At 38.9% G+C, this 26,835-nt stretch overlaps 1 protein-coding gene across 1 annotated transcript in view; it reads left to right on the top strand.

Annotated features, from left to right (window-relative positions):
* ZSWIM6 (zinc finger SWIM-type containing 6) overlaps window positions 1–26,835 on the top strand; it is an 85,400-nt gene that overhangs the window by 11,726 nt on the left and 46,839 nt on the right. The window contains exon 2 of the mRNA XM_072416379.1: window positions 24,848–25,204. Coding sequence (XP_072272480.1) covers window positions 24,848–25,204 — 357 coding nt within the window. The remainder of the gene's footprint in view (window positions 1–24,847; window positions 25,205–26,835) is intronic.

Here is a 26,835-nt window from a genome sequence, read left to right as displayed (position 1 = left end):
TATATATATATATATATATATATATATATATATATATATATATATATATATATTTCTATCAACACTGTTTTTGGGTGGTTACTGATGAGTTGGGTGACTATAGGGGGTGCCACCCGCCTTAAATTTCTTGCCAGCCAGCTTGAAAAATTTCACGGGTTGAGCACTGGTATTGTGTAGCATCGGCTGATATACCCACAAATAAGGTTCACAGTGAAGCATAGGTGTCCTATTTAGAGCCATGCATGCATTTTATCTGTGGAGGTATATGTTTATCACAAGGTAAACGTACTACCTCCTAAAAGCAATGTCTTAAGTTCCATTTCTAAAAATGCTGGTCAGGTGGGTCATTATTGCAGAAAGGGACAGGCGATGCCCTTCCTGATCGCTGCACTATTCAGAGTTGGTTTCCAGAATCTCCAGCAATCCTGGCTTTCCCTGCACTTGCCAGGACTAAGTGAACTTCCACATGAGATTTGCAGCATCCCAACAAAGCCAATCAAGATGGCTGAAGATTGTCTCTGGAAGAGAAGGAAGAAGATGATAGAACCCTGCACTGGAACAGGTGAGTATAGCGGTGTTTAGTTCTGCTTTAAGGTTCCTCATCATGGGATGTAGGGTCTAATCATGCCTGTGCCCTGTCTAACTGTGAGACATAAACACTCCCAGACACATGACATGGTCTGCTCAGCTTAAATGGGTTTTGTTCATTTGTGCTTATGGGACATGGGCTTCCTGTATCATTGTTGGTTTTTGAACCTGCTCACAATATGCAGTTGCTCAATTTGCTGTTGTAAAAGAATCTCCTGGGAAGTGAAGAAAGCTACATTTTTGGTTCTTTTTACAGCTTTGTCAGTCTGTCAGCAGCCAGCTTCCTGTCATACTCATGTGGCTCACATCCTATTATCTTAGGGAAGCAGGTTCCCATGTGACCCTCTACTTCCTCCTAGTGCCACATCCTGTCTGATTGCAGAATCCTATGTTGTAACATACAGGCTTTGTTGTAGCTTTCCTGGCTTGCACAATACATTTAAAACTCAAATAATCAAACTACCAGGGTGTTGGACATGGTGCTGGACAGCCACAGCAGATTACTGCAGCACTCATTGTTTGTATTTGTAATCACTTGATAAGCTTCTTGTACTTTTTAGCATTGCCTCCTTTCCCATAGGGTTTTTTTTTTGTTTATTTTTTAAAGGGATATTCATCTGCATTGGGAGCTGCCATTGTGACCCTGGAACACATATTAATGATTGGGAATGACCAACAACCCTATTATCTGCATATTTGTTCTGGGCTAATGACTTATTGAAGCCAGAAGGCTAAAATGTCAGCCAGCCAACTAACGTGCCTAGAAAGTCCACAATGGCATCCTCCCATGTTTTTCATTGGTGTAGTGCTTTGCATATATGTGAACATTTCCCATGAAGTCTTTATCATAAGTAAAGCTTTCAATTGCCTTACAGTGATCCTTTTGTGACAGAATTAGAGAATGCTACTTCCAGTAAGCGGAAATACACATGTAATGGGTGCTTCTGCCAAAAGAATAAAAATGGAATAGGCATTCCAAAACAATCACTTATTGGAAGATGGACAAGAGTTCAAGCTCTACATATTGATTTTTCTGATGAAGCTTGTCAATGAAAATTCTTGTTATGGTGATCTATCTTGACATATAATTTGACTTGAAATTTCTATTTTCTTCCATCTTGTGTTAGCTGGTTACCTTGACCTTTCTGTATGTCAATGGGACACAGTATAGAACTTCTATTTCAGACACCTGCCCTTCCTACCATGAGGAGGTAATGGAGTCCATAGGAGCTAGGCTTTGCCTATCTCCTCCAACAGAGGATATCATGGGTTTCTGGTTTTGGACATAATCTTGTCTGGGGTTTGTCAGCCCCCCAGCAACCTTTTCCTTCATTATTGTTAAACTACAATGTTTATAAGCAACCCTCCTTGTGCATAACAGGTAAACAAAATCTCTGCTCCAGTCTATCCTCAGATACCCATTATTCCACCACTGGGCACTGCCGTTAATATTATTACACAGAATTTCCATAGCGCTGACCTATTATGCAGCGCTTTACAAAGTCCATAGTCATGTCACTGGCTGTCCCTCAAAGGGGCTCACAATCTAATGACCCTACCATAGTCCTATGTCTTTAATACAGTCTTAAGGCCAATTGTGAGGGGGGAGCTAACTAACCTAACTGCATGTTTTTGGAATGTGGGAGGAAACCCACGCAATCATTGGGAGAACCTGCAAACTCCATGCAGATAGTGTCCTGGCTGAGATTCACACCTGGGATATAGCGCTGCAAAGGCCAGCGTGCTAACCACTGTGCTGCCATCTTGCTTTTTGAACAGTATTTATAAGGTATACACAAACGCGGCCCGTCCTATTTGTACCTCTGCCTTTCCTTTTGACAGTTGCATGTTCTGTCTGTATGTCAGCCATCAGCAGCAATTATTGAGTGTGGTAAATTATTTTGCACACAGTTTAGTTAACTTAGCAGCGTATCATGGGGAAAGGGCATTTGTAGCAGCTGATGAAGTTGGTTATGTGGGGTACCACTGTTTTAAATGCTTTAGGAATGGAATTGCTCAAATAGCATTTTGGATGAAACAGAAATTCAGCAGAAAAGAGAAACCTCAGTTTTTAGACTGGAAATTGTTCCCTCAAACACTTCAATAAATGAGGCCCACTGTGGTTTAGGCTGAGATTCAGCATATCATTTCTCATGGAACACAAGATTGAGGTCCCTGTCTCTGAAAAGGAGTGTTTTCATAAATATTCATTCCTTTCACAAAATGGCCTCTTGTGTGCGTGTACGTTGATGGGTGCACTTTAAATGTAGAATTATGTAGTCACGGATTCTAAATTTCACGAAACTCGAGCCTGACCACTTGTGAAAATCCTTGTTTTCTGTTCTTTTCCTTAAGATGTATTCTTTAGGAGGTCACCTCAAGCTCTCAGCCTCTTGGCACATGTCCTGTCTACATGATCCAGGAAACATTCATGGGCTGCTGGCATGTGAAAGCTTTATTTGATGAATGGTGGCTTTTAGAGTGCACAGCTTTTTAATCCTTAAAGCAGCAGAGCCTATTGCATGAAAGAATCACTGCCAACTTGTATATAACAGTGGGCTTTTTGTGAGTGCCTTGCAGAACAGGCCTGCATAATGTATTTGTTAATAATTCAAGAAGAGCGCAGAGTAAACAAAATCATAATCAAGGCCCTCTTTGTGTCTCTTCCTTATTTCCACAGGAGAAACTGATTAATTTTGCATCCTGGAAAACCCACAGATACACTCGATTTCCTATAAATGTTATTTTAATAGACATTGTGGCTGTTGTGCGAAGGTGCTGGGTGTTCATTCCCTAAAATCGCAGACCAAGCACAGTCAGTGTAAGCGGTTACCTACAAAGCTTTTATTTGGAAACCCCCAAGTCTGTATTGCATTATAATAATTTTCTGGATAAGAGTATTTACAGAGGTGTGTTGGTTTTATGAATTACCTGGTTGTGTATATATAAAGGCTTTTTATGGTTTGGATAGAGAAGAAAGGATTGGACCTTTGTCAAGTTTTCTCCTGTCTGTACCATTGTTGTGGGGTTTCTCTCCCCTAATTGTCTTGGCTGAAAATGAGGGAAAAATGAGGATAGAAAATCCAATGGGAATATTTATTCTGGGGACGACTTCCCAGGAATTTCCCTTGATTGCACCTCCTAGAGAAAAAATGAAAAGAAATCCTAGAATAATAATTTGAGCTATACCTGGCTCCAAATAATTGGGGTTTTTACTTTTCCTTTTAAGATTTCCATTTTGCTGCAAAGAACAGCAGTGCTATCCAAATATAAGGGGGGTAGGATTAGGACATTGCTTAAATATATATTTGTGACTAGTTTTAGGATATGCATATTCAGTCTTTGGGTGGCTGGCCTGAAGCTGGGATTTATTCAGCTGAAATGATTAAGCATAGGTTATCAAGGCTTTTGGGGTGATGGCACCTGGTGTGTGTAGGTGGCCACAGAACAATACACATTTGTTCTTTTTTTTTTGTTTCACAGGTTTGCACAATAACAGCTACAGCTGTACCATGACCGTTTGCAGCCTGTATATTAGTAGATATGAGAGACTTACATGGAAGGGCACTTGGTGCTCCTTAAATGCTAATCAGCAGAAACCCTCAAGGCCAGCATTGCCTAAAAATGCCTGATATTACCAGGTGTTGGAACTCCTTGCCTTGTGTGTTTGACTGCATTGTTGAGCATTTTTACAAGTGTGTATTAGTACATTCGCATTACTTTGGATGACTCTTCATTGTAGCTTTCCTTTGGAGCATTGGGCATTTATCGACCTCTGCACAGATAATGGGCCTTATAGCCATAGAAATGAAGAATTATTGGCCGTCTGATAACATACTTTGATTAAAAAAAGGGATCTTGCTTTAATAATGTATAGGACAATAGTGGGTTCTGCCATTTCTGGCTGTTCCCTGGATTGGTAGTTGGACAGTTTTTGAAGTATAAGGGGATAGCCGTGACCCTGATTTACTGAGGTTGATGGCTAGAAAATGTTTCTCTACAAATGGCACATTTCACATGGGTCTTCCACAGCCACTCTACAAATCAATGCTCTCATTCTCACCACGGACTCCAAATCTTTAGGACCAAAAGACTGCATTTTGCCAAGGAACGCTCTAAATAAAACTTTTACAAAAGATTTCTTGCTAATTCAGTTTACAGCAACTAGTGGAGCAATGCTTTTCTTTACGGATAAATCTGGAGGATTTTCCAGACCTTGGAGGTTAGGCAGGTCCTCCGAGTATCTGTGCTTTTTACATAGATTCTTTAAAATGTCTATTATTTTAACAAAAACAATATATTGCATTGTTGGAGAGGTATGTTTGTCTTTGGTCACCGGCTTGGGCAAGTTCTGCAAGTTTTTTTTGTGCAAGGCAGAATTTGGAAAGGGAAGGTGTGTATTGAGTGTTCTTCTTGTTACTCCTTATCTTGCTGCTCTGAGCACTAAATAAACCTTGCCTCATACAAACTGTGTGTGTGAGTGACTATCTTCTTTTCAGATTCTTTTATTCCTTACTCTTCAGCCGATTGCCAGTGTTTTTATTTTGCATTACAAATATTATTACTCAAATGTTCTTTAAGTCATATTGGCTATTCTCAATTCAGTGCATGAAGATTTTGAATGTCTTGCTTCCAAAGAAAAATGCAGTCTATACTTTTCACTTTATCCAATTTGGTTCAGAATATGATGAACTTGTGACAACACCAGCTCTAGTATGTTGTGCCTGTGTCTTGTGCTGTGTTTATTTCTCCAAAACATGTGGCCATGCAGTTGAAGACACATTTACACTTAGAAAAACATGTTCTGCCCCAAGTTTAGGTTAATATTATAAAGAGCAGTGGAGTGCTCTAATTTTTGTACTTTCTGACTGGGCCACAACTTGTTTTTATAGCAAACTAGAGCTGCACTTGTGTAATGTCTGACATCAGACCTTAAACTCTATATTTTATGCTAGTTTTTTTTCCCCCACCATGAACAACCCCTCACTTGTTAATTGTAAAGGAATTGTATGTTTCAGTCTTGGTTGTCTCGGCTAGTTATTCTTGTATACTTAACCTGGCTCATGAAAATGTAGCAGTCATAGCGGAGTAATTCCAACTTTCCCACTGATTGGCAGAATGTCTGTTCACCAGTTTTCTCTACCAGAGTCTCTTGACAAAGCTTCTGTGTTTTCTTTGTTTTGACTGTAATGTGGGCATTTATAGTACTGTATGTGGTTTAACTATACCCAAAATTGTGTGTTAGAACTAATCCATCAGGGTGTAAAGGTAAAAGCTTTCATTGTTCATGCCAGTCATTCAGATGTTTGGTTTTTTTCCCAACAGTCCCTTAAAAGGATTTGTGTTGGAATAGCCTTCATTTGCTCTCAAACCTCTTTCTCTTCTTCCTTGTATTGAGAGAAATAGGAAACTAAAGGAACAGGTTGAGTTTTGTAGTCCAGTAGGGAAGTATTATAGTTAGGCTGCTGACAGAAGGTCAGGAGCTCTCTGATTTTCTGTCAGGTACTCTAGATGTTCTTTACTTGTGCAGAGATTAAACTTTGGGGGGATGTATTGTGCATGGTTCATCTATTTTTGCCCAGACACATGGTTTCTTTGGTCCTTTGTGATATTATAGGCAACATGCTTGCCTGGGCTTGCTCTCTATTTGCAGGCTTCATTGAACATTGTTCAGATATTACTTTCTCAGCAAGAGACAGCATATTGTTTTGTGCAATTTTCTATACACGTGCATGCGTGTGTATGGTTCACATTCCGATTGCACCTTTTTTTAAAATGGTTGGTGTTATGGAAAGGATTTTAAATTTGTGATGGCATTTCATTGCTACAACTTTTCTATTTTTTTTTTTTTTTTTTTCATACGAAGTCACTAAACAAAAACAGTATGGCCAAAAGAAAAACACAAAAGTTAATTTTATTCGCTCTGGCTACAACTAAAAGTGGCCTCAGTCAGTCATAGGTTATAGTAGACTAGTAGAAGTGAATTGCAAATGATGGCACATTGCTGCAATCGTGTGATCGTTAATGTACAGCTATAAGGAGCTGATTTTTCTATATCAATTGATCACTACCTTTTGAGGTTAACTGTTAGCGATTTTAGTAGTTTGATATTGATTTATTAAAAAAAAGTATTGTGTGTTCCTACTCGATGGTCAGCCCTCCACAATGGGATGTTGTGTTTTGCTTTGCTTGCAAAGCTACTCTGTAAGTTCTTCTGTTGTCTGGGTGGCTCCCTGGGTCCTGTTTGCTTCTTGCCACAGTCTAAAAACATGCTGGTTGGTTCTTGGCTTGCAGGATCCTTTTCATGGCAAGGTCTACATATGCACCACTCTATTAGATACACGTGATTTGCTTTGTGTGGGTTTGTGTTTGGTGTGCCCTGGTTCTTGGTGGGAAGATTCAGAAATTGTTATAGTTTACCATTCTTTAGCAGTTGTAAGATTCTGCTGCAATTTTATGGTGTTTTTTATTTTTGTATTTCTGCTTCCAAAACTTGTGCGTAACAGCTTCAACATGTTGGACTACACTAGTGACTGAATTGTGTTGCTGCCTGTGTCTGTAGGTGTTGATCAAACTTTTTGCACCATGATCTAGTACGCATGAAAGGACACTCTGGGGTCTAGTTATAAAGCGGTGAAGCTGACATTTGTAGAAATTCTTGATCTGAAATTCAACAGAATCTTCCAGGTCCGTATGTTTCAGATAAAAGTGATTGATTCTACACCAGGGCATGTTTTAGTAATTATCATATTCATGGCTTGATAGGCTCCTCTGTGGCCCATCCATATTCGAAGGGCGCTTTCACACCTATGCACTTTTAGCGGTCTCACATTTACTTGTGTGTCCTTTTTTATTTATTTATTTTTTTTTTATTTAAGCAATTACAGGAGAAGCCTTAAGAAAACTGGGTTGTTGTGCATGGTGCTAATGTACTAAATAAGCATAAACATATCATCTGTTTTTTTTCAACAAGCTGAGCTTTAAAGAAATGAATTTCTCCCAAAGTAATGAAAAAGATTTCTTGCAATGCAATGTTGTGAATGTTGCTGTAGGGGGAACAGACAAGTGTGAATAAGCCTCCATAGAAAATGTTCATTCATGTCCTTTTAGAAGTAAAGGGCTTTTTGCTCACAAGTTTGTTTCTTAGATCTTCTTTAATACTGATACACATGAGCTGTACTTTCCTGTGCTGCAGCAGTGATCCGTGGCTCTCCTTTACTTATGCTGCATCTTGGCATGTCATAATGTATATCATGCTAAGCTGCCTCATTGAATGAGAACCTTCCCACAAAGCTGGTTTTATACATCGATGGGGGCAATGATTCAGAAGTACAACTTACCCATTCATACTAAAAAAATGAACCTGGCATTATTGTTAAACGTAACCATATCCAACGTTCGGGCAATAACTTGGTTCCAATTGCAGTGTGACCAATTCATCAACAACCATTTCTATTGAAACCATGAAACAATTAAAGCTGTTGGTGGAAGGTAACCTTAATCCATTTAATTGCATTCAAGGTCACAATGTGTCTAAGAATAGCCACATGTATGGCCAGCATTACTATTTAGTGTTTCCTGTTGCACATATTGGACTCCTTTGCAAATTGAGCCTCGTGTGTCAGTTTCTGTTTTCCCTGTTTGTAACACATTCTCCCTGTTGGCATGTAGGTGGCCTGTTTTCTATGTGAAGTCTATTCATTCTGTTCAGGCTTGGGTAGTATTATGGGTGGAATGCACAGATCCTACTTGCTTATTACTTTAACAGATGTAGTATAGGGTGACAAACAAATGTTCCCAGAAGTCTTTGCACACCTGCTCTGGTTCACACATGAGCAGCAAGCTGGAGAATGTATTAGTTTTCATGGTAATATTGGGTGCATATCTTTTTTGGAAATAAAGGCTGGCTGTTGTCTTGATTGAATACAGTTGTCTACTTTGTAGAATTACATTCTCTTGCCATGGCTTTGGCCTTCAATAGGACTGTATGACTTTCAGCATGTCTCTAAAGCGCTATTTAAATCTGCATGTGCCGTGTTATAAACCTCAGTGTATTAAGAAGCAAGGGATGTGGTTGGTGTGTACAACTTGCCAAACTGCTGAACCTGTGAACACATTTAGGTTTGTAAGGTTAATTTGATTTGATTGGGGAAAGTTTTCATCATTATGGAAATATTAAAACGGGAAAAGGATTATCAGGACTTGGCGTGATGTCAGGAATAGGATTGATCCATAAGGGTTAGGCAGTAATACAAACCTGTCGCCTCAATGAACTCAGAGTAGCCAGAAAAATAAGGTGGTATATTATATGTTGCATGTGTTAAGAGAAACTGGCACCACTGATCGGATGTGTTGAATAGTGCAGTTCTATCTACTGGCTGTAAGATGTGGCGACCCTACAACATGCAGTAAGGGCCCTGCTATATAATTCCCCTGGAAACGTTTGGTAGCCTTTTCTGTGCTATGAGAGGTCAGCCTTGTTCACCTTGCAAATATAGAAACCGTTATAACTTTCTTGCATCAGTAAGAAAAGCTGTTTTTCTTTGGTACAGAAACCCATAAAAACTTTTCAGAAATAATTTTGTTACAGTAGAAACACTGCAAGAGATATTCTGAGTCCAATAACCCAAAGGAACTGAAAACTTTGATTAGGCTTTGATTAATATTAATATTATTATTATTATTTAAATAGAATTTATATAGCGCAAACATATTATGCATCGCTGTACATTGATTCCTTGCACCATACAGAGTGCACAAGTACAAGTTACTCCATGGCCATGCTAGTGACACCTGAACATTTCTCCCTTGTGTTTTATGCTTTACAATCCATTAATTACTGAATTATACAGCAAACCATGACTTGAAGGGTTACTTCAATGCCTGTTGGGGGAGATTTGCTGTGGATCAGATTTATGGGAATTATGTGGCTTGCAGCTGTTGGAGCTGGCCTCCAAAGCCCCACAAGGTAAACTCAATAATAAAATTGATCTTTGAAGTCAGCATATTCATTTATAGGCATTGATGTGTTTTGACAGGCTATGTTGAACTTTCTTGAATTTCCAGTGTTATTTTTCAATCTTCCGTCTTGTGATCTTGGTAGCAGTTAAGCTATTTTGCTTTAGAAAGTATCTTGGAAGTTTGGTTAAAACATATATGGTTTTGCATGCTGGATTTTTGTACTTCAGAACAACCTGAAAGTCCAAATGAAGACATGTAGACATTATCAAAGTTTTTGGAAAAAGTTGTGCTACTTGCAGGCTTTGTCAAACATGAATAATGTATAAAGTTGTGTAATCTATTGGAACCAAGGAAACCTTCATCAATTGTCCTACTGTCCTTTTATTACTTCTATATAGAACAGGCCCAAGAAAAGTCATGCTTATCTCAAGTATGAATGTCTGGGAGGTTTGCAATCTGCAGTTTTCAATTTGAAAAATATTCTTCACCTAGGTCTGCACCACTTTTAATAGTCCAGTTAATGCTGTGTTTACATTATATACAGTTTGGTTTTATTTGTTGGTTGCGTCCTTGGTGGTGAAATTAAAAAACTGCTCATTTTAGCTTTAAAAAAAAGAATTTTGTTTGCTGGTAATATTTTGCTATTGCAGGTGTTTCCATATTATAATCACCACTATGAAGACTCAAGCTAATTGGAATAAACATTCCATGGACAGGAATTTTCCTAAGTCATTTTAAAAAAGCTGAAGCAAAAATGGTGACATTTACAATGGCTGTTCAGTCCTATCGTAAATTTTCTCGGCGTCAGTCTTTGGCTCACATAGTGACCACTCCACTTAGTAGTCCAAAACTCCCTTCTGTTTCCCAGAGAAACTTAATTTTGCTCCTTGAAACATGCAGACTTTATTCCAAACCCTGAGGCCTTTCCAAACAGGTTTGAAATATGATCTCTTCTTTTCAGTTTCCAAGGGCTGAAACCATAAAACTTTCAATAAAATAGTGCAATAGTAAAGAGGAGGCGAATACTAATTGCAATACTCTGCACACCCAATCACATCTCGTACCGAACTGACCTTTCTAAACTTTCCTCTTCTATATTGCTTCAGGTTGTAACTTCCTGTTGGTTTCTGTTGCTTCTTGCACAAATAAGACCAGGACAGTTTAGCTGAAAAATATAGAATTTGATTTCCTTCAATATCCTTATTTTGTGCCAGAATTCAGCTCATGGTGTTTAGCATTATAGGCACGCAGCTTTAAAATGCCAATATTCTGGGTAGCTTTTCAGAGTTTTGAGGTTAGTCTCTAGCAGACTATAATATTTAGATAAATGTTGTATATTTAGTACAAATTGCATGGTTTGTTCTACAGGAAAAACTGAGCAGTTTTTTTCCAGGCCACCTTTCACTTTGTCTAAGAAGCATAATTGTGTGCTGATTATGTTTGGCAGCATGCCCAGTAGTGTAACTATAAAAGATGTGTAGCTCACACCCTTGCTATCTTTAGCCATATGTCCGCAGTGATTGTCTTTTACTGAGTCAGGACATTGAAGATATGCTGGAACGGGGTCTTCTACAGCTTGCCCAGGTTCTTCTAATCCACCAGCTAACATTTCCACTCCTTGCGTCATAAGCTCATCTTCGATTGCACATTACATCTCAGGCCTTGATATGTTTATGAAACGCTTAAATATATCTACCAGTCTGTCTCCATGCTTAATATTGCCTTTTGTCTTGGCTTTTTTTTTAAAAAGCAATTCTCTACTACGTTGCACTTGATTTCAATAATTAAAGGAAAACAAGCATGAAATTACTGCAGTGGGATAACTGTTTCTGGTAATACGTGTCATAACGAAAGCTCATGTTTTCGATTTTAGTAAACCTTTGTTTTCTCAACATCTAAATGCAGACAAAACTGCCAATTAAAGGGGGTAATGTTCGGCGGAAGTAAAACTCTTCCAGGTGTTCCTCCAAGATTTTTTATGTGTTGCAACTGATCAAGCACCCCTGACAGTCTTACAATTAGTCCTAACCCTGGTCACTGTCATATGTGCTGTATGGCTTATTCTGCATGAAAATAGTGACATGACTACGGACTCTGTACAGCACTGCGTAATATGATGGCGCTATATCAATACTGTGTAATAATGTAAAGGTCACAACATATGAAAATACAGAAGAATCAACTTTATAAAGCTAATTGGTGTTCTTTTAATTGGGTAAGCCATTTGAGCGTCCTCATAACTCCCTGAAATTCTGTCTTTCATCTTCCATGTCCAGCATGGGTCATTCCTAAGGCTAGGTACACACATGCAATAACTGTGCACGAATATTTTGAACGATCGTATTGTGCACAATTCGGTACATGCTGTAACAATAAGATCATTCAAATATAATCCACCTATAATGTACACACATTAGACACAATCTTTTTTAACGACGCAGGAAGTGGCTTGTACAGGAGAAAGTTTCACAGAACAATTCACGATCACTGAACAACCGTACACACATTAGATAGTGAACGATTGTTGCCCAATCATATCCGCCGGGGCGGTTGTCCGTTTCCAGCGACATTCCTCGTTCATCGGTGGTGTTTTCCAGTTGTTGTGCACTTGTTAATGATTATTGGACGAAAAGTCATTAGTTTCCAACAATAATTATAGCACATGTGTACGTGGCCTGAAGCACACGCAAGGTATTGGGGTCCCTGTGTGTCCTAAAATAAATAATTAAAATCCAGGGGGCATTATTTCCCCATCCCCTTTAAAAATACTTTCCTGTTTTTTAAAGTTATCTTTCTTTTAATACCTTTCTTCACTGACCCAGAACACAAATAGGAGTTCTGCTTAATTTTACATTTGTATTTTTTTGTATATGTAATACATTGTACCCCCCACCAGTTTATAGTAAATGAGCAGTCAGGCATCAAGTGTTTTGCCCGTTGCAGAGAAGTAAATCTCATTATTGGGTTTTATTCAGACACCGATAAACCTTTCAACCTCCCCGAACCTCTAAAAATATCTCATTTGGTCACACTTGCCTTTTAAATACAGAACCTGGTGTGCAATGTTTCCCTATAAATCTTTATTAGAAATGTAAGTTTCTAATGGTTGTCTTGCAATCAAGGTTGAATTGGTTAGAGGTTTAACATACATCGTTCTTCGGAAGCGTTGTGAACGGTCATATAATACTGCTTCATGCTGGATATAAAAGTGCCCTTTCCCCGGGCAGAACAGCACTGGTTTTTCGGTTTATTTTCTTTTCTTTCGTCTCCCGGAGCAGTATGCGGAGAAGGGGTTAAAGGTGGATTGGCTGAGGCATTATGCAAGCTGTTAAGTAAAAAGGAAGTGCATTACAAAATGCTGAGCTCAGTAGTCTGGCTCCAAGCCAAGCCTTTGCTTTCTTCACTACAGCTGAGGGCTTTCTAAGCTTCCCACAAGTGGGTTTGTCTGAACTGTTTAGGAATGCTGCCTCAGTCGCCAGCTGACGTCAGCGCTAGCAGTTCAGCTGAGGGCCAGGCCTGGCTGACAGTATGGCGGGGAGGGACCGGCTGTGGGTGGCTGTATTTTTAAGTGTGTGTGTGTTTTGTGCAGTAGGGAGTGAGCCGTGTGCGGATTTCCTCCCTCCCGCTCATTGCACATTTGTTTAATAAATGGTAGTTTAAACCCAAGCACATGACTTGACGGCCACGTACATTTTCGAGGCGTGCTTTTAACTCCATTTTTGAAAGCATTAGGGGCCTGTCTGACGTGCACAACAAAGACAACCATTAATGGGATTATTGTATTATCGTTACCTATCTAAAAGAAAAACTTTTTACTGGGTTGACGGTTAACTAGTTAAGCGCATAAGTTGTCTGGGTTCTGCTGTGGATAATCTGTAGACACCTAACTCTGAATGAACTCTGTTCTAGTTTGTCAGCCTGTTAGCACATGTAGATTTGCTACATACATCTGTCATGTGATGCAGACTATTTTTACAACCAAGTGGCTTTGGCAATATCCAGCTGCTGCCATTTGGCACTTGGTGCAGAACTGTATGTCTGACTATAACCTGTCAGGTCTCTGAACAAAAATCTGCAGAAAGAGGTAGTATGTGCGCCTCTGCAGATGCCTGTGTCCCACATTATTTTCCACAGCCACTTCTCTGAACTTTCGAGCCACTAAAATTCCTACATAGGGGATAATGGGCACCTGCCAGGTGAATGTTGCCTATTCTGATGTACGAAATAGATTTGAGACATAGCAGTGTCTCCTTAGCAAGCACACAGTCATTTTTGTTCTATGTCTGCTGGACCCATTGGTCACAAGTTTTGTTGAGCATCTTCTCGGACCTGTGATAAAATGGTGGGGGTTCACAAATACTATTATTAATAAACAGTATTTATATAGCGCCAACATATTACGCAGCGCTGAGTGTTTCAGTACTCTAAAAGTATGCCACTTTCCTTTGCATGTCTGCTCAAAGTGATGAGTACTACAGTGGAAACCAGCGCAGACTGATATATGGGGTTTACCCCGATTGACCTCACCTTCTGAAAATATGCTGTGGTTCTGAGTCACTGACCTGGAGCAAACATGTAGAACAGGCTTTTTGACCTCACTTGCTGCATGCCCGTTCCATGTTTTGCTCTATTTAGCTTTAGAACTACAACATACAAAGTCACCAGCAATGATAACCTTCAGCAACATGGAGTACAATATGAACAAGCCTACTAGTTTTGTGCCTGACTAAAAGGAATATCTTCATGGATGAACGGCAGGAAAATAAGGCCGGTCGTTTTTCTTAACCAGTATGTACAATGGTTTTGTACATTTTTTTTTTTATTTATTATGTGGAAGAAAATATGTGCAGTTTCCTCTTTCGGGGCCTCAGATTTTATGTTGCTAAGAGCAGAACCATGGAATTACTCTTCACTCTAGTGGCTTAATTGGAAGAAGCAGTAAAAAAGGGTGTTCTGGGAAGGGTTTTTTTTCCCTTCCTCTTGGCCTTGCATTCAACATTGAGGCTTCTGGGAGTGGTTTTATGCTTCATAATCAAGAGGATCCTGGATCTTTCTCTCACAGGCTGGTTGCCAGAGAGCACAGGAAGGAAGTCTGCACCCCAGATGTTTGTGCCGATTCTGAGCTCTTTAACTACCCCTGCATCACAAGAATAGACGCTTTAAAAGTGCACAGAGACGCCGATCTGACCCTGTATAATTAAGGCGTTCCAGTTTACCAACCCACAAAGATGCTTAGTGGTGTGTACACCTCTCCGTTTATCTGGTTTCCAGGATGTGCTTCTTTAGATCCTTCAGGCACAACATTTTGTAGAAAGCAGAGGCAAAGTAAGATGTCTTGCAGCTGAACAAAAAAAATCTGCATTTTAGTATATTCAGGAATAAAGCAATATAATAACGGCTTGAAGTGAAGCTTCTTTTCCAGTTGTGGTAGTCATATTGTAACTAAAGCAAAAGTTTTGATTAGAGATGGATTTGTCCATCTATATAGGAATGATAAATTAAGCATACTTGCTACATGCAAAAATCTAAATGCACAACCTGATCATGTAATTTGTTACAATTCAAGTTCCTTGCACTGCACTGTGGTGCAGTTTTGGCAAGGCTGGTTCAAATGACTATTCTAAAACAGGTGTGGGGACTAGAATATTGGAAACATGTTGCACCAATAATCTGTGCCTAAACCATCTTTGATCCACATATGTCTGCCAAGTTAATTTTGGTTGCAGGCAGGAGGTTAATGTCTGTCTCTTGTGTATACAACAATGATGTACAGCTGTCTATGCAGAACGGTTTCTGAGAAGGGTCTGCTGTTGGGTGCACAGTAAGGATCTTAGTTCCTTTTGCTGGGTGTTTTGCTTAAGGGAAGGAGGCTGGGTTTCTTCTCATAGACCACACACTTCATGTCGACAAGGTCATGTTTTCTCATCTGCTGATCATTCAGAAAACCATTGATTGTGTTACATAGAAAAGATGATGTTCCTATGGATGCCTTTCATATCATTTTCCTTTGTACCTACATTATGTTATGTGAACCTCCCATATTATAGTTAACGTGTTTGAAAAAAATATTCCAAGCTCCACATTGTCCTATAAAATTCATTTTAGAATTGTGACTTTTTCAAAGATAACGTTAAAAAATAAATTGGTAGCTATGTATAGAGGTTTTAATGATTAAGGTATATTTTCCATTTTGTGTCTGAATACATATTCTCTCTCATGTATAAGTATCATCCGTGCTTGTGTGAAAAAGTATATAATGTGCAGGGTTTATTATTCACTTGATTAAAAAGAAATGTTTAAATGTTTGATAACAAGGCAGTATTTCTGGGCCTTTTTAACTTGGGTGAACCCTTGAAATACCATTCGGGACTTCAGGAAACCCCTGACAATCATATATCCTTGGCTTATACTAGTAGGGGTGGTCAGTAGGAAGAATGTCACCCTTAAAAATAGTCAAAAAGATCATTGGTGTCACTTAAACTGAGATGGGATGTGCAAATTGCTCATAGAACGCCTAGCAACCTCCAGAGGAACCCTAGGGTATCACAGAACCCTGGTTGAGAAATGCTGCCCTAAAGCATTTTTCTTCATCGTATGTTATATACCTTATGGTATCACATTGTGTGTGTCATCATATACACAGTACAAATATGAATTTCCATTTGCTGGAGGCATCATGATGTATGTACTGTGTTCCCGAACAGTCTTTTTAATGAAAGCTGACTACAAAAACACAAAATTGGTACATTATGTGAACACATTTTTAAATATAAATAACATTTATATGCGTGTGAATACTCTTACATACAGAAAAATGTTCCATAATCATTTTCCTTTGTACCTACATTATGTTATGTGAACCTCCCATATTATGTGGAGCTTGGAATATTTTTTTCAAACACGTTAACTATAATATGGGAGGTTCACATAACATAATGTAGGTACAAAGGAAAATGATTATGGAACATTTTTCTGTATGTAAGAGTATTCACACGCATATAAATGTTATTTAATATTTAAAAATGTGTTCACATAATGTACCAATTTTGTGTTTTTGTAGTCAGCTGCTCGGTTGTCTGACCTGCAGTTCTGTTTAATTAGCATGCGTCAAAGCAATGAGTCATTCTAACTGTATTTAAAGGCATTTTAGGAAAGAAACTGAAACAATTCCTTGGGGAAGATTATGTCCGAAAATGCATTTTAGGATTTCCCGTAACTTGCTCTGTCTGAATGGATCATGTGTGAATAAATCTATTGTCTGGATTCTAATTCCTGCATTTTATTTCCTTGCCTCACTTCCTGATGTAAAGGCTTAGTCACCTCTCGTGGTCCTTCTGGCATTTTATTTCCATAATGTGAAATGTGAATGCACTGTATAGGTAGCTGGTTCAATGCCTTGTGAATTAGTCCTATTGCTGTAACTTTCTTTTGACTTGGACAAGTTACTGATTCATCCTGCAATGTAAAGCCAGTCTGGTAACTGCTGGTACTGGTACCCTAATGTGTCTTGTGTATATATAGTTGCATCTACCCTCTCATAAAGCAAAAGTTTTTCTATAAAGGTGAATAGAGAAAAAAAAAAAAAAAAACAATCATGGCTTTCTGCTGCCCATGCCACAAATCTGGTGCAGTCAGTAGCAATTTTCTGAAATTTGTATGGATATAATATCTCTCCCATCTTTTGGGTCCCTTGCAGCTCGCTAGTATTTCCTGCAGACCTCCACACATTACAGGATACTGCCATTTTATAAGCGTCAGTGGGAGAATCTTGGAAAGATTTCTATTGGGATTTCAGCAGAAGTTTAGTGTTCCTATAACAAGGACAATGGTAAGGACTGACAGTTATGCTTTGTTATGATGGGTTCACTTTGAAGCCCAAATAAAACCAGTACCAGTTTTTTTGGTTGTGAACCTTAATCAGATGTGTTGGCACTTTTTGTATCCTGTTAAGTTTTTTTATCTCACGTAATTGTTTTATTTTGCGCAGGAAGTAACAGAAAATGTGGGTGATGGACTAAATCATTTATTAGCGTAGGAAAAGGTAAAATGTGACCTTGTTTTATGCATTTATATTATTCCTAGAAACCACCATGTGCCTCCCTTTTCTTGTACGTTCCTAGCACTGATGGGAAGTAAGGAAAAATCTCTAAGCTCCGTCAAGAGCAAAATACTTTCACTCTCTTTAAGAAAACATGAAAGATAAAAAGGAAACTCACGCTGAGAATTATTTGATTACCATTACTGACTTCTGAAAATTATAGTTGGCCAGTCTGAAAATCATGCTGCAGAATCCAGGGTAACTAATTGTAATGATTGTCAGTTTTGGGTTTAATTTTTTTTTTTGGTCACCCACCATTCATAAATAAGAATTCCAGGGTATCTGTTAAGTACACTATGGAAATATAAACTTTGGCTAAGCAGTATCTCTTGATTGTTCCCCCAGTCTGTGTTAGGATCACGGAGGTGGGAACGTTTGATAAAACCATCACTCATGTAATCAACCCAGAAATTTTTTTAAGCTGGATGGCAGCCCCTGTATTGTAACTCTTCAGTAACCACCCAAAAACAGCCGGGCGATGCGCCTGGATAAAAGGGGCTTGGGAGCACACTGACTTTGCCCTCATTAAGAGTGCAATGTGCATGCAGCAGATCCCGAACAGATCTCTTCAACCAAGGCTGTGTAGTAGGGAGGCTATAATATATATATATATATATATATATATATATATATATATATATTTAAATGTTTTATAGCACTCTCTGAATTTGATAGGTTTACTGTCCTGAAAGTAGAGAAATCATACCTGCATATCCAGCCATCCTTATAGAGCTTTAGGTAACCTTAGGGCCCATTCACTTTATGCTATAGCACAGGCCTGTTTTTTGTGCTTTAAGATGTTCTTCTATTTAAAGCACACAGCCTAACATAGATTGCTTATGGTTTGTGGGACGTAATGCTTAGTTGGGCCTTACTGTTATTTCTTCTTGCAATGTTTGGCTTTAATTAGTCTGTCATTAAATATTTCCTTGTTGCCGTAGTCAGATCTGTCCCGATTGTGACCCTAGTTGGTACCAGTGTGTCTGAAGTCTCTGCATATTTGGCATACTTACATTTAACCTGATTATCATAAATATCTTTATGGCTTCGATCCCTGTCAGTGTGCAGTTTAAAAGCAACTGAATGCCAGCCATATTTATCTCTAAAAACTAAGTGGACAATCTCTTGAAGAACTTGGTTTCCCACTTTGGATCTAATTACCCACACACTTTAATCTCTGATTGCTGGATCTTACTAAGTAAAGAACAAGTTTTGTATAGCATCACAGATGGAATATTGAATTCAGTTCTGTGTAATGGCGAGTGTTTTCAATTTCAATCAACTGAATGGGAAGACCAACATTATAAAAACACCCATTGGTCATGCACCCCTCCCAATAGATTCCCTGCAGTAACAATATTAAAAATGAAACCACTTTTCCAGAACTCGGAAACCAAGATGGTTAACTTTACCTATTTCTCAACCAGTTTTGTTTAGTTGTAGCAGCTGTCTTGTAAATCCTGCACAACTCGCCTCCATGGAAAATTAGACTTGGGCTCGCTTTAGACTGGAGAATTTTATGGTCTGCTGCTTTGATGGCAGAGGAATGTGCATTTGGAAAACTTGTGCAAATTGAAGCGTGAGTTTCGGCTTTTGCTGTCCAGGGGACATAAATGGCTCATTGAAGCATGGCTTCTTGGACTGCTGAGAAGGCTGTGGCCCCATTTGCTGGAAAATCCTGAACACCTTTGTTCATGTAGACAAATGTTCCTGTTTTTTTTAAACATGCTATTTCCCTGGCTGCTTTTCTGATGCAAAAATATTATAGCCCTACTCATCTTTATACAAAATACCAATGACTATAATGCAGGGAGAGAGCACAGTGGAGTACCGCTTGCGTGTTCTCCCCCCTCCCCTCTCCCTCAATCCTCACTTGTTCACGCATATTTCAGTCTTTTGATCTTGGAAAGGATTGTGAAAGATTCTTTCCAATGACAATTATTCAGCGTGTGTATACAGCCTTAGTTTTGGTTGTGGCTACAGAACAAGCTCTGGTTTAGAGTATTCACACATTTGATTATTGCCAGTCCAAACTAATTTGTTTGCTAATTGGTTACTGTTGGTACCGCACATGCTCATTAGGCTGCCATTTCTCGGGAGAAGCCCTCCCTAATCTGTTTTGTTATAGGTTGCTGGTACTTGGGGTTCTTTGACCGGGTGAAACTCCCTGGATTCCCCACAGTGAGCATTACTAAGAGGAAACAAATGCGGCATTATTGGGTAGTGTTTGGAACAGGGATCACTTCTACATGGATGCTGTGGTTTATCGATCTGCTTGTCAAGATACTGCAAAAATTGAAGGTTCTTTTAGGTCAGCCTGTGTGTGCAGATCAATACCGGGCCTCGGAGGGTCTGGTTTGGGCACGTCTATTATATAGATTTCTGTGTATATTTGTGTGTCGAGAGAGGATTTATGACAAAGCCCATATGCTTTATAGCCTTTTGTTGCTATTTTGATTATAAGCTGGGAAGAAGAACCCTTACCTGTAGCAGAAGGGCATCTATAATATACAAGCCATACCTGACACCCCAACCTCTCGACCATATTGTGCTTCATGACTTTAGTTTACCCGGAGCAGATTGTAAAAGGCCCCATTTGCATTGATGGCATTTTTGTCCTAGTTCGGACCCATCTATAAAACATTACAGTAACTATTAAGCACATAGGGCTATCATAAATTGAATATATTGTGATGATTCCATTTTAATAAAACATTGCTCAGTATCATCGATTTGAAATGGTTTGGCTAGTTGCAGACCGGTATGTTGGTGTTCTTTTGTGTTCTGCTTTAAATGAGGTTTCTACCACTTTGCATTGTTGCATAAATGATTCCTATTTTTCTTGCGCTGCATTTATATTGCATAAGTTTGTTGAATAAAATCAAACGATTCTGCCTGCTCACGTGACCTAATAAATGTTCCAAATTTCAGTGGGATTCATTTGAAAGCAATTCTAGACAAGAGTACATTACAGCTGAACAAACAAGTAAAGAGCAGCACATCATTTTGCCCATTATGCAGTGGCATTAAATATACATATCGGCTAGGTAGCAGATGCTTTTGTTCAGGAATTGACATGTAAAGAAGCAGCTCTCTCAGCAGGCCCCTGCTCAAGCTGCTACTCCTTCACATGTAATGAATAGCTAATTTCAGCGGAATGGTCCATGAGAGACCGGGAGGGAGGCAGTGCGAGTGCAGGCAGGGAGCGTCGCTGCAAGTAAAATCAGCAGGATGTGTAGAGATGTGCTTTTTAATAGGGGAGCATTTCCACACTCGCAGAGGGCGAAAATGATAAGGAACTGCTCATCTGTTAGTTTGTATTCAAATGAGAGATTTACATAAACAAAGCAGGTGTTTGGTGTGCTGCAAGAGGAACACGCGGGTGCCGAAAAAGGAACAGCAATAAAGGGTGGATTTGGTGGCTGTGATTTTAGACTCTGAAGTGATTGTTGCTGTGTGTTAGGTTTTTAATGCTCTGGTAAATTAGTGACCGATCTCTATGAACTGCCATATGAACGCTGATTATTTTGCTTTGATAAGATTGCAGATTTTAGTTCTTTGCATTAAAACGTACACCGTGCAGGGTTCGTGCCTGAAATTTGTTTTTTTCAGACTGGGTAGAAAGAAGCTGTAGGCAGGTGGTGACCCCTGTATTTTGACCCCGCTTTTCAGTAATGACCTTAAACAGCCGGGTGGTGTGCCCGGCTAAAAGGGGCTGGGGAGAACACTAAGCAGCAAAACATTCAGGTGTTCTGGTAAAGTGGAACTAAACCCATGTCCATGTTACCCGCCTGTCCCTGTTTCCTTGCAGTGCGCCACCATCTTCTCTTCCTGTAGAGGATCTTTGTCACCTTGATTGGCCATGACGCTGTAACTCCCAACACAGAAGTTCATTCCTGGCATGCGCAGGGGATGCCTGTTAACCAGAGCTGATGCCGTGCATGTGCAGAGCAGCTTTTTGTCACATACTCGGAGCAATTAGGCAGATAGGAGGAATTAGTCCATTGTCTGTCCCTTTTTGCACTAATTACCCGCTTGATTGTGATTCGTGATTAAAAGTAATACCTTAGTTCTGCTTTAAGTTTTGAATGAAAATGTATTTGTTTTTCGTTGTGTTGATTTCCCCCTAATGTCTTAGTAACAGCTCTCAGATATTTTTTATTTTTAACATTAAAATAAGACTGATGTATCCATTGCAAAGTTTTATATCTAATTTGGATTTCCTGTTGCTTGAAGCTTGAGTATTAAATTCCATGTTTAGAATGTTTCAGAAGCCAAGGACTGGGTTATTTCTGACATGGATCTAGCAGGTCGTGTTATAGATGCCTCCTCTCTAATGCTTGGCAAATTCCTGCTGGCCTTCTCATTTTCCACACCCTAATTCAGGCTGATATATATGTAGGTACTTCCCATTTACAGGCATAACAGTGAAGTAATTTGCACACTAGTGAGAGCAGCAAAGCCTATTGTTTAGCAAAGTTTAATTGGCAAAGGCAGTTAGCCCATTAAGTAATGTTAGTGTGGTCTGTATGCTAATGCACTGTGCAGATAGGCCTGACTAATAATGGAAGAGCTTCTATAACAATAGGTGCTTTATAGGGAAATAATCACCTTGTTAGTGACCATGCTAATGAAAACTAATGCTCTTTCTACTATGGAAACATTTTTGTCTATATATAATAGATTAAACATACTCAAGCTCCGATCTTTAGAAAATATATGCTCTGAAAACGATATAACTATTGTACTATGACCCATGAACAGGAGCAATGCAGCATATGGATTGCGGGGAGAATCAGAGCAAGCAGAAAATATAAAAGTCTCCAATCTAGTATTATAGATTCTGTGATACTTGACTGCTGCCAAATAGCTGATTGTTAGACATTTCTTTTTACTGTTCAAAAAATAGTCTGTAATACAAAATAGATTCTTAAGAAATCAAATGTCTTGATTCAAATGTAGAAAAATAGTTGATCTGATAGAGGAAAACAGAAGTAGCCTTTACTCTAGTTACAGCAGCAAAAATAGATTGCATTTCATGAGAGCCCCAGCCTCAGCATGTAATCCTGATTTTATGTGACTGTTGCAAGATGAAACCTTACACTGACAACTGAGACCCTTTTGAGGGGGAACTCTGAAGATCTCTATGGTTTCACCAGTAATCTCTCACGTCCTTCCGATCCCCTCGCTGCCTCCATCTGAGTATTCCTGCCACATGGCGTTCCTAAAGGAGTAACTCCTTGCTGCTTTCACTTTGAAGTGACTTTTCCTTTGGGGAGTATTGGGCTCTCCCACATTGTTTCATTTAGATACCGGTAATTAAAGGCAGGAGTATAGCATGACACGTCCGATAAATCAGATACAAAACCTTTCTTACAGAATAGATTTCCTCCGAAATCTTTTAATGAACACAAATGTAAAAGCATTTTTTTTTATTTTTGGTGCTAAAGTAGGGAAGGGTTCAACCCTCTAAGAATTACGTGAGATTAAACCCCCTTTTTTTGACCTGCCACTTTGTATCAGTAGGATAATATTTGAGGAAATACCGGTATCTAATGGAACCCTGATCCTATGGCAACCCTCTGCAATAAAAAAAATTGGGGAAATTCTTAAGTTTCTTGTTCCATCTTTAGGAAAGAAAGTGAAGAGAAATCTCTGGTTAGGTGCGGACCGAAAAAATTCTATTTTCCACAGCAGTTGTATCTGGTTTATAAGGTTACAATTTGTCTAACTGTTGCTGGCTACTTTCTTACATGCTCCAGTGGTTCACAGCCATTTGTAATGCAGTTTGCTCCTCTCTGCTACGTTTCTTTGCTTTTCTCCTAAGGATCTCCTTTGCACATTCCCCTTTTAGTTCTCCATCCTTAATTCTGTTTTCTCAAGCATGCCTGTGATTTACACCTTGGGAAATGGAGTGGGTCTGTAATGGCAAAAAGAAACGGGGTGGACCTCTTTCCTTTACTGAAATGAATGTAATGGGAAGCACATAGCATTGTGATAATAAAGCCTAAACTAGCTTTGTGTAATCCCAGCAGTGCCAATTACTGATTGCACAAGTATAGAGAACGTATAGGCTACCCTTTTATACCCAGTTTTAAGTTGTTTGCCCAAGAGATATGTATTGCAGAGATTGCACTATAGGATCACAGCTTTTTTTTATTTGCTTTTTTTCCCCAACATTCATCCAGCGTTGTAGTTTAAAGGAGTATTGTGGTACAAATTGTTTATGTATTGAAAGGTACCATACTGGTGACTTGATTTTTATTTTTTTATTGATTACTTTTGTTTTTACAAAATATTACTGGCTCCAGAGTTATAGATTAAAAAAAAAAAATCAAGTGCTATGGATAATAGGAAAATGTCTTTTGTAATTATGTCCCAGAGCACACACATCACTTTTTGTGCACTTTAGATGTGCATTCTCTTCGGCAGGCAAGAATATAACCCACAATTTCTATTTTCTTGAACCAAAGTGATAATTGCCAACACTTGCTTCACTGGCTGAAATGTAACCCTGTCGACAATTAAGACTTGGAAATACTGACCATGTTTGTGTCTTTCTCTTCCAAATATAGCAAGCTATACAAACCTACATCCATTTCCAACCGCCTCCTTTCCATCTAAATCTCTCTTCTTCTTTCTGTAACCAATAAAAGGACTTAAAGCCCATCCTGCCAATTGTGTATTTTTAAAGACTTGCAAAGAATAATCTGTGACTGTTTATATCATCTAGTTGGATGTATTCATTGCTCATGTCAAGTGGGATGTGTGTCCGTAAATGTTTAAAATGTGTTCTGTTCTGAAATATAGAATGTATTTGTTCTGCTGAATAAAGTCCATTTGGCCTGATGTGACACAAATGTTCCATCCACAATTTAAGTAAATGCTGAAACATAATTATCAGTGCCTTTTAGCCGCTACTTTTGGCTCTTCAGGGTAGAAAAGTCCACCCATAAGACCCATAAGATCTTAAGATGTAAAAAGCATTAATTGCAGCACAGCGCTCACATGTTTTCTTTGCAATGGATGTATATGATACCCAAGGTTCAAAAATCACATATTTCCTATCGGACACCAGTTCATCCCATACCAACCAAATTTCTCCTGATTCATAACATTCTAGAGCAAGTTACATAGTACGTATGTGTTTTTTATTACTGTATTTGGAATGTTCATAACATTTTTTTCCTTTTCTCCTAGGGTTTCACTTAAGCGGCACAGTAACAGAACCTGCGACACAGTCCGAGCCGGAATCCGTTTGCAATGTAGCCATCAGCTTTGACCGTTGCAAGATTACCTCAGTTACCTGCAGCTGTGGAAATAAGGACATCTTCTACTGCGCCCATGTGGTGGCACTTTCTTTATACCGCATCCGCAAGCCCGATCAGGTCAAGCTGCATCTCCCAATTTCAGAGACCCTCTTTCAAATGAACAGAGACCAGCTGCAGAAATTTGTACAGTATTTGATTACAGTTCACCACACAGAGGTCTTGCCGACCGCACAGAAATTAGCAGATGAAATTCTGTCACAGAACTCTGAAATCAATCAAGTTCACGGTGAGTGGTGCTCCCTATTGGTCAGACCACCCGCTACCTCTTTGCACATTCATGGTGTACAGTATGAGGGTACCTCTGTTCTGTCTACGCAGATCCTTTAGCCATTTTGGATTTACAAATATCTGTTAGCATTTAAAGCCACAGTCTGGAAAATTGTTTATTTTTGTGTTTTTTTTTTTTTTTTTTTTTTTTTTTTGACCAGGCCCATAATAAATTTTTGGGTTTTGTTTTCTGCCATTTAGAAGTATTTCTAATATGTTAGATTTACCAGTGGTCTGGTACAGTCACAAACCCATGATCCGGACATATTGGAGTGTTTTTTTCCTACTTATTGAACATAGAAGAAAGGAGCTGTAAAGCACCACCATTGTGTAGTACTCCTGAAGGAAGTATAGTATATCAAAGTATTCACACCACACTTCACTGATATAAATGTCAAGCTACAAAAAGGAAAAAAAAAATATTTATAATTTTTTTTGTTTTTTTTATCTTAAACATTTAGGTGCTAATATGTGTCAAGAATCTAATATAGATACATTTATGTTCAATCCAAAACTACAAATAATGCAAATTCTTTTTAAATGGTAAAGCGGGTAAGATGGCGTAGCTAACTGGTACTTTTATTATACATCTATTTTGTAAAAATATAAAATGTGTGTTAATGGCCAAAATTCATGATTGCTGGGAAAATGTGCGCTTTTACCTCACCACAGCTCTTTGGGAATCTGAAAATAGTGTTATGAATGTATAGGTTTTTGCCTGACATAACTTATACATCTGCAATACATGCTCAGAGTAGAGACAAAGTCTCACTTTGGAAAAAATTTGCAATCAGATGTTTATTGCAGTAGGGACGTTGCCTGTCTCTTTCTACAATAAATTGCTCTTACCTGCCCAAACTCTGCTGAGATGTAAAATTGCAGCTCAGCATTTGTTGCCAGTGATTTCCGGCAATATTGGCTTTACTTCCGCATGCAAGGAATGAGTGCACTCGCCCAGCCAATCAAAAATAGCTGAATATAGTCTTCAAGAAGAGAAGGAAGATTGTGGCGCCCTACGACAGCATGTAGAGGGGTAAGTATCTCTGGTTCAGTTCTTCTTTAAGCTTAAACAGGAAGGGGCTGGTCTTGGGGCAAGGTCTCATAACAGTGTAGACTGTGTGGTGTTTATGGCTATGAGAGCTTTCTTAAATTTTAGGGAAAGATATTACATTAGATCACATAATACTGATATTCATCATATCGCCTGATACTCACCAATACACATCAAACTGTGATTGATGCAGCCATTATTTGACTCTTAGCCTTCTAGTTATAGAGCAGTGTCATTGATTTATGGTATGTTTCACTATCCCAGGGTTCCGTTCTGTGACATTTTTCTGTGGTTAGATGGGTTTTATCAAATGGTATGATACTTTCCCTACTTCTGGCAGAGCTAGCTAAATAGACAAAAAATGAGTGAATCCTCATATCGCACTACAATTCCCTCACACAGTGTAGGCTCTTTCCATAAGCCAAATGATAAACTTGGATATTTAACAAGCCATATTAACCAGCCAGAAATGATCTTCTGAGTTGTTTTAGCTTTGTGTATTGATTTATTGAATACGCCTATATGAAATGAGATTTACC

Source organism: Pyxicephalus adspersus, chromosome 6 (genome assembly GCF_032062135.1).
Source record: "Pyxicephalus adspersus chromosome 6, UCB_Pads_2.0, whole genome shotgun sequence".
NCBI classification, from domain to species: domain Eukaryota; kingdom Metazoa; phylum Chordata; class Amphibia; order Anura; family Pyxicephalidae; genus Pyxicephalus; species Pyxicephalus adspersus.
The sequence above is the reverse complement of the archived record's forward strand: the minus strand, read 5'-3'. Positions and strand labels throughout refer to the sequence as shown.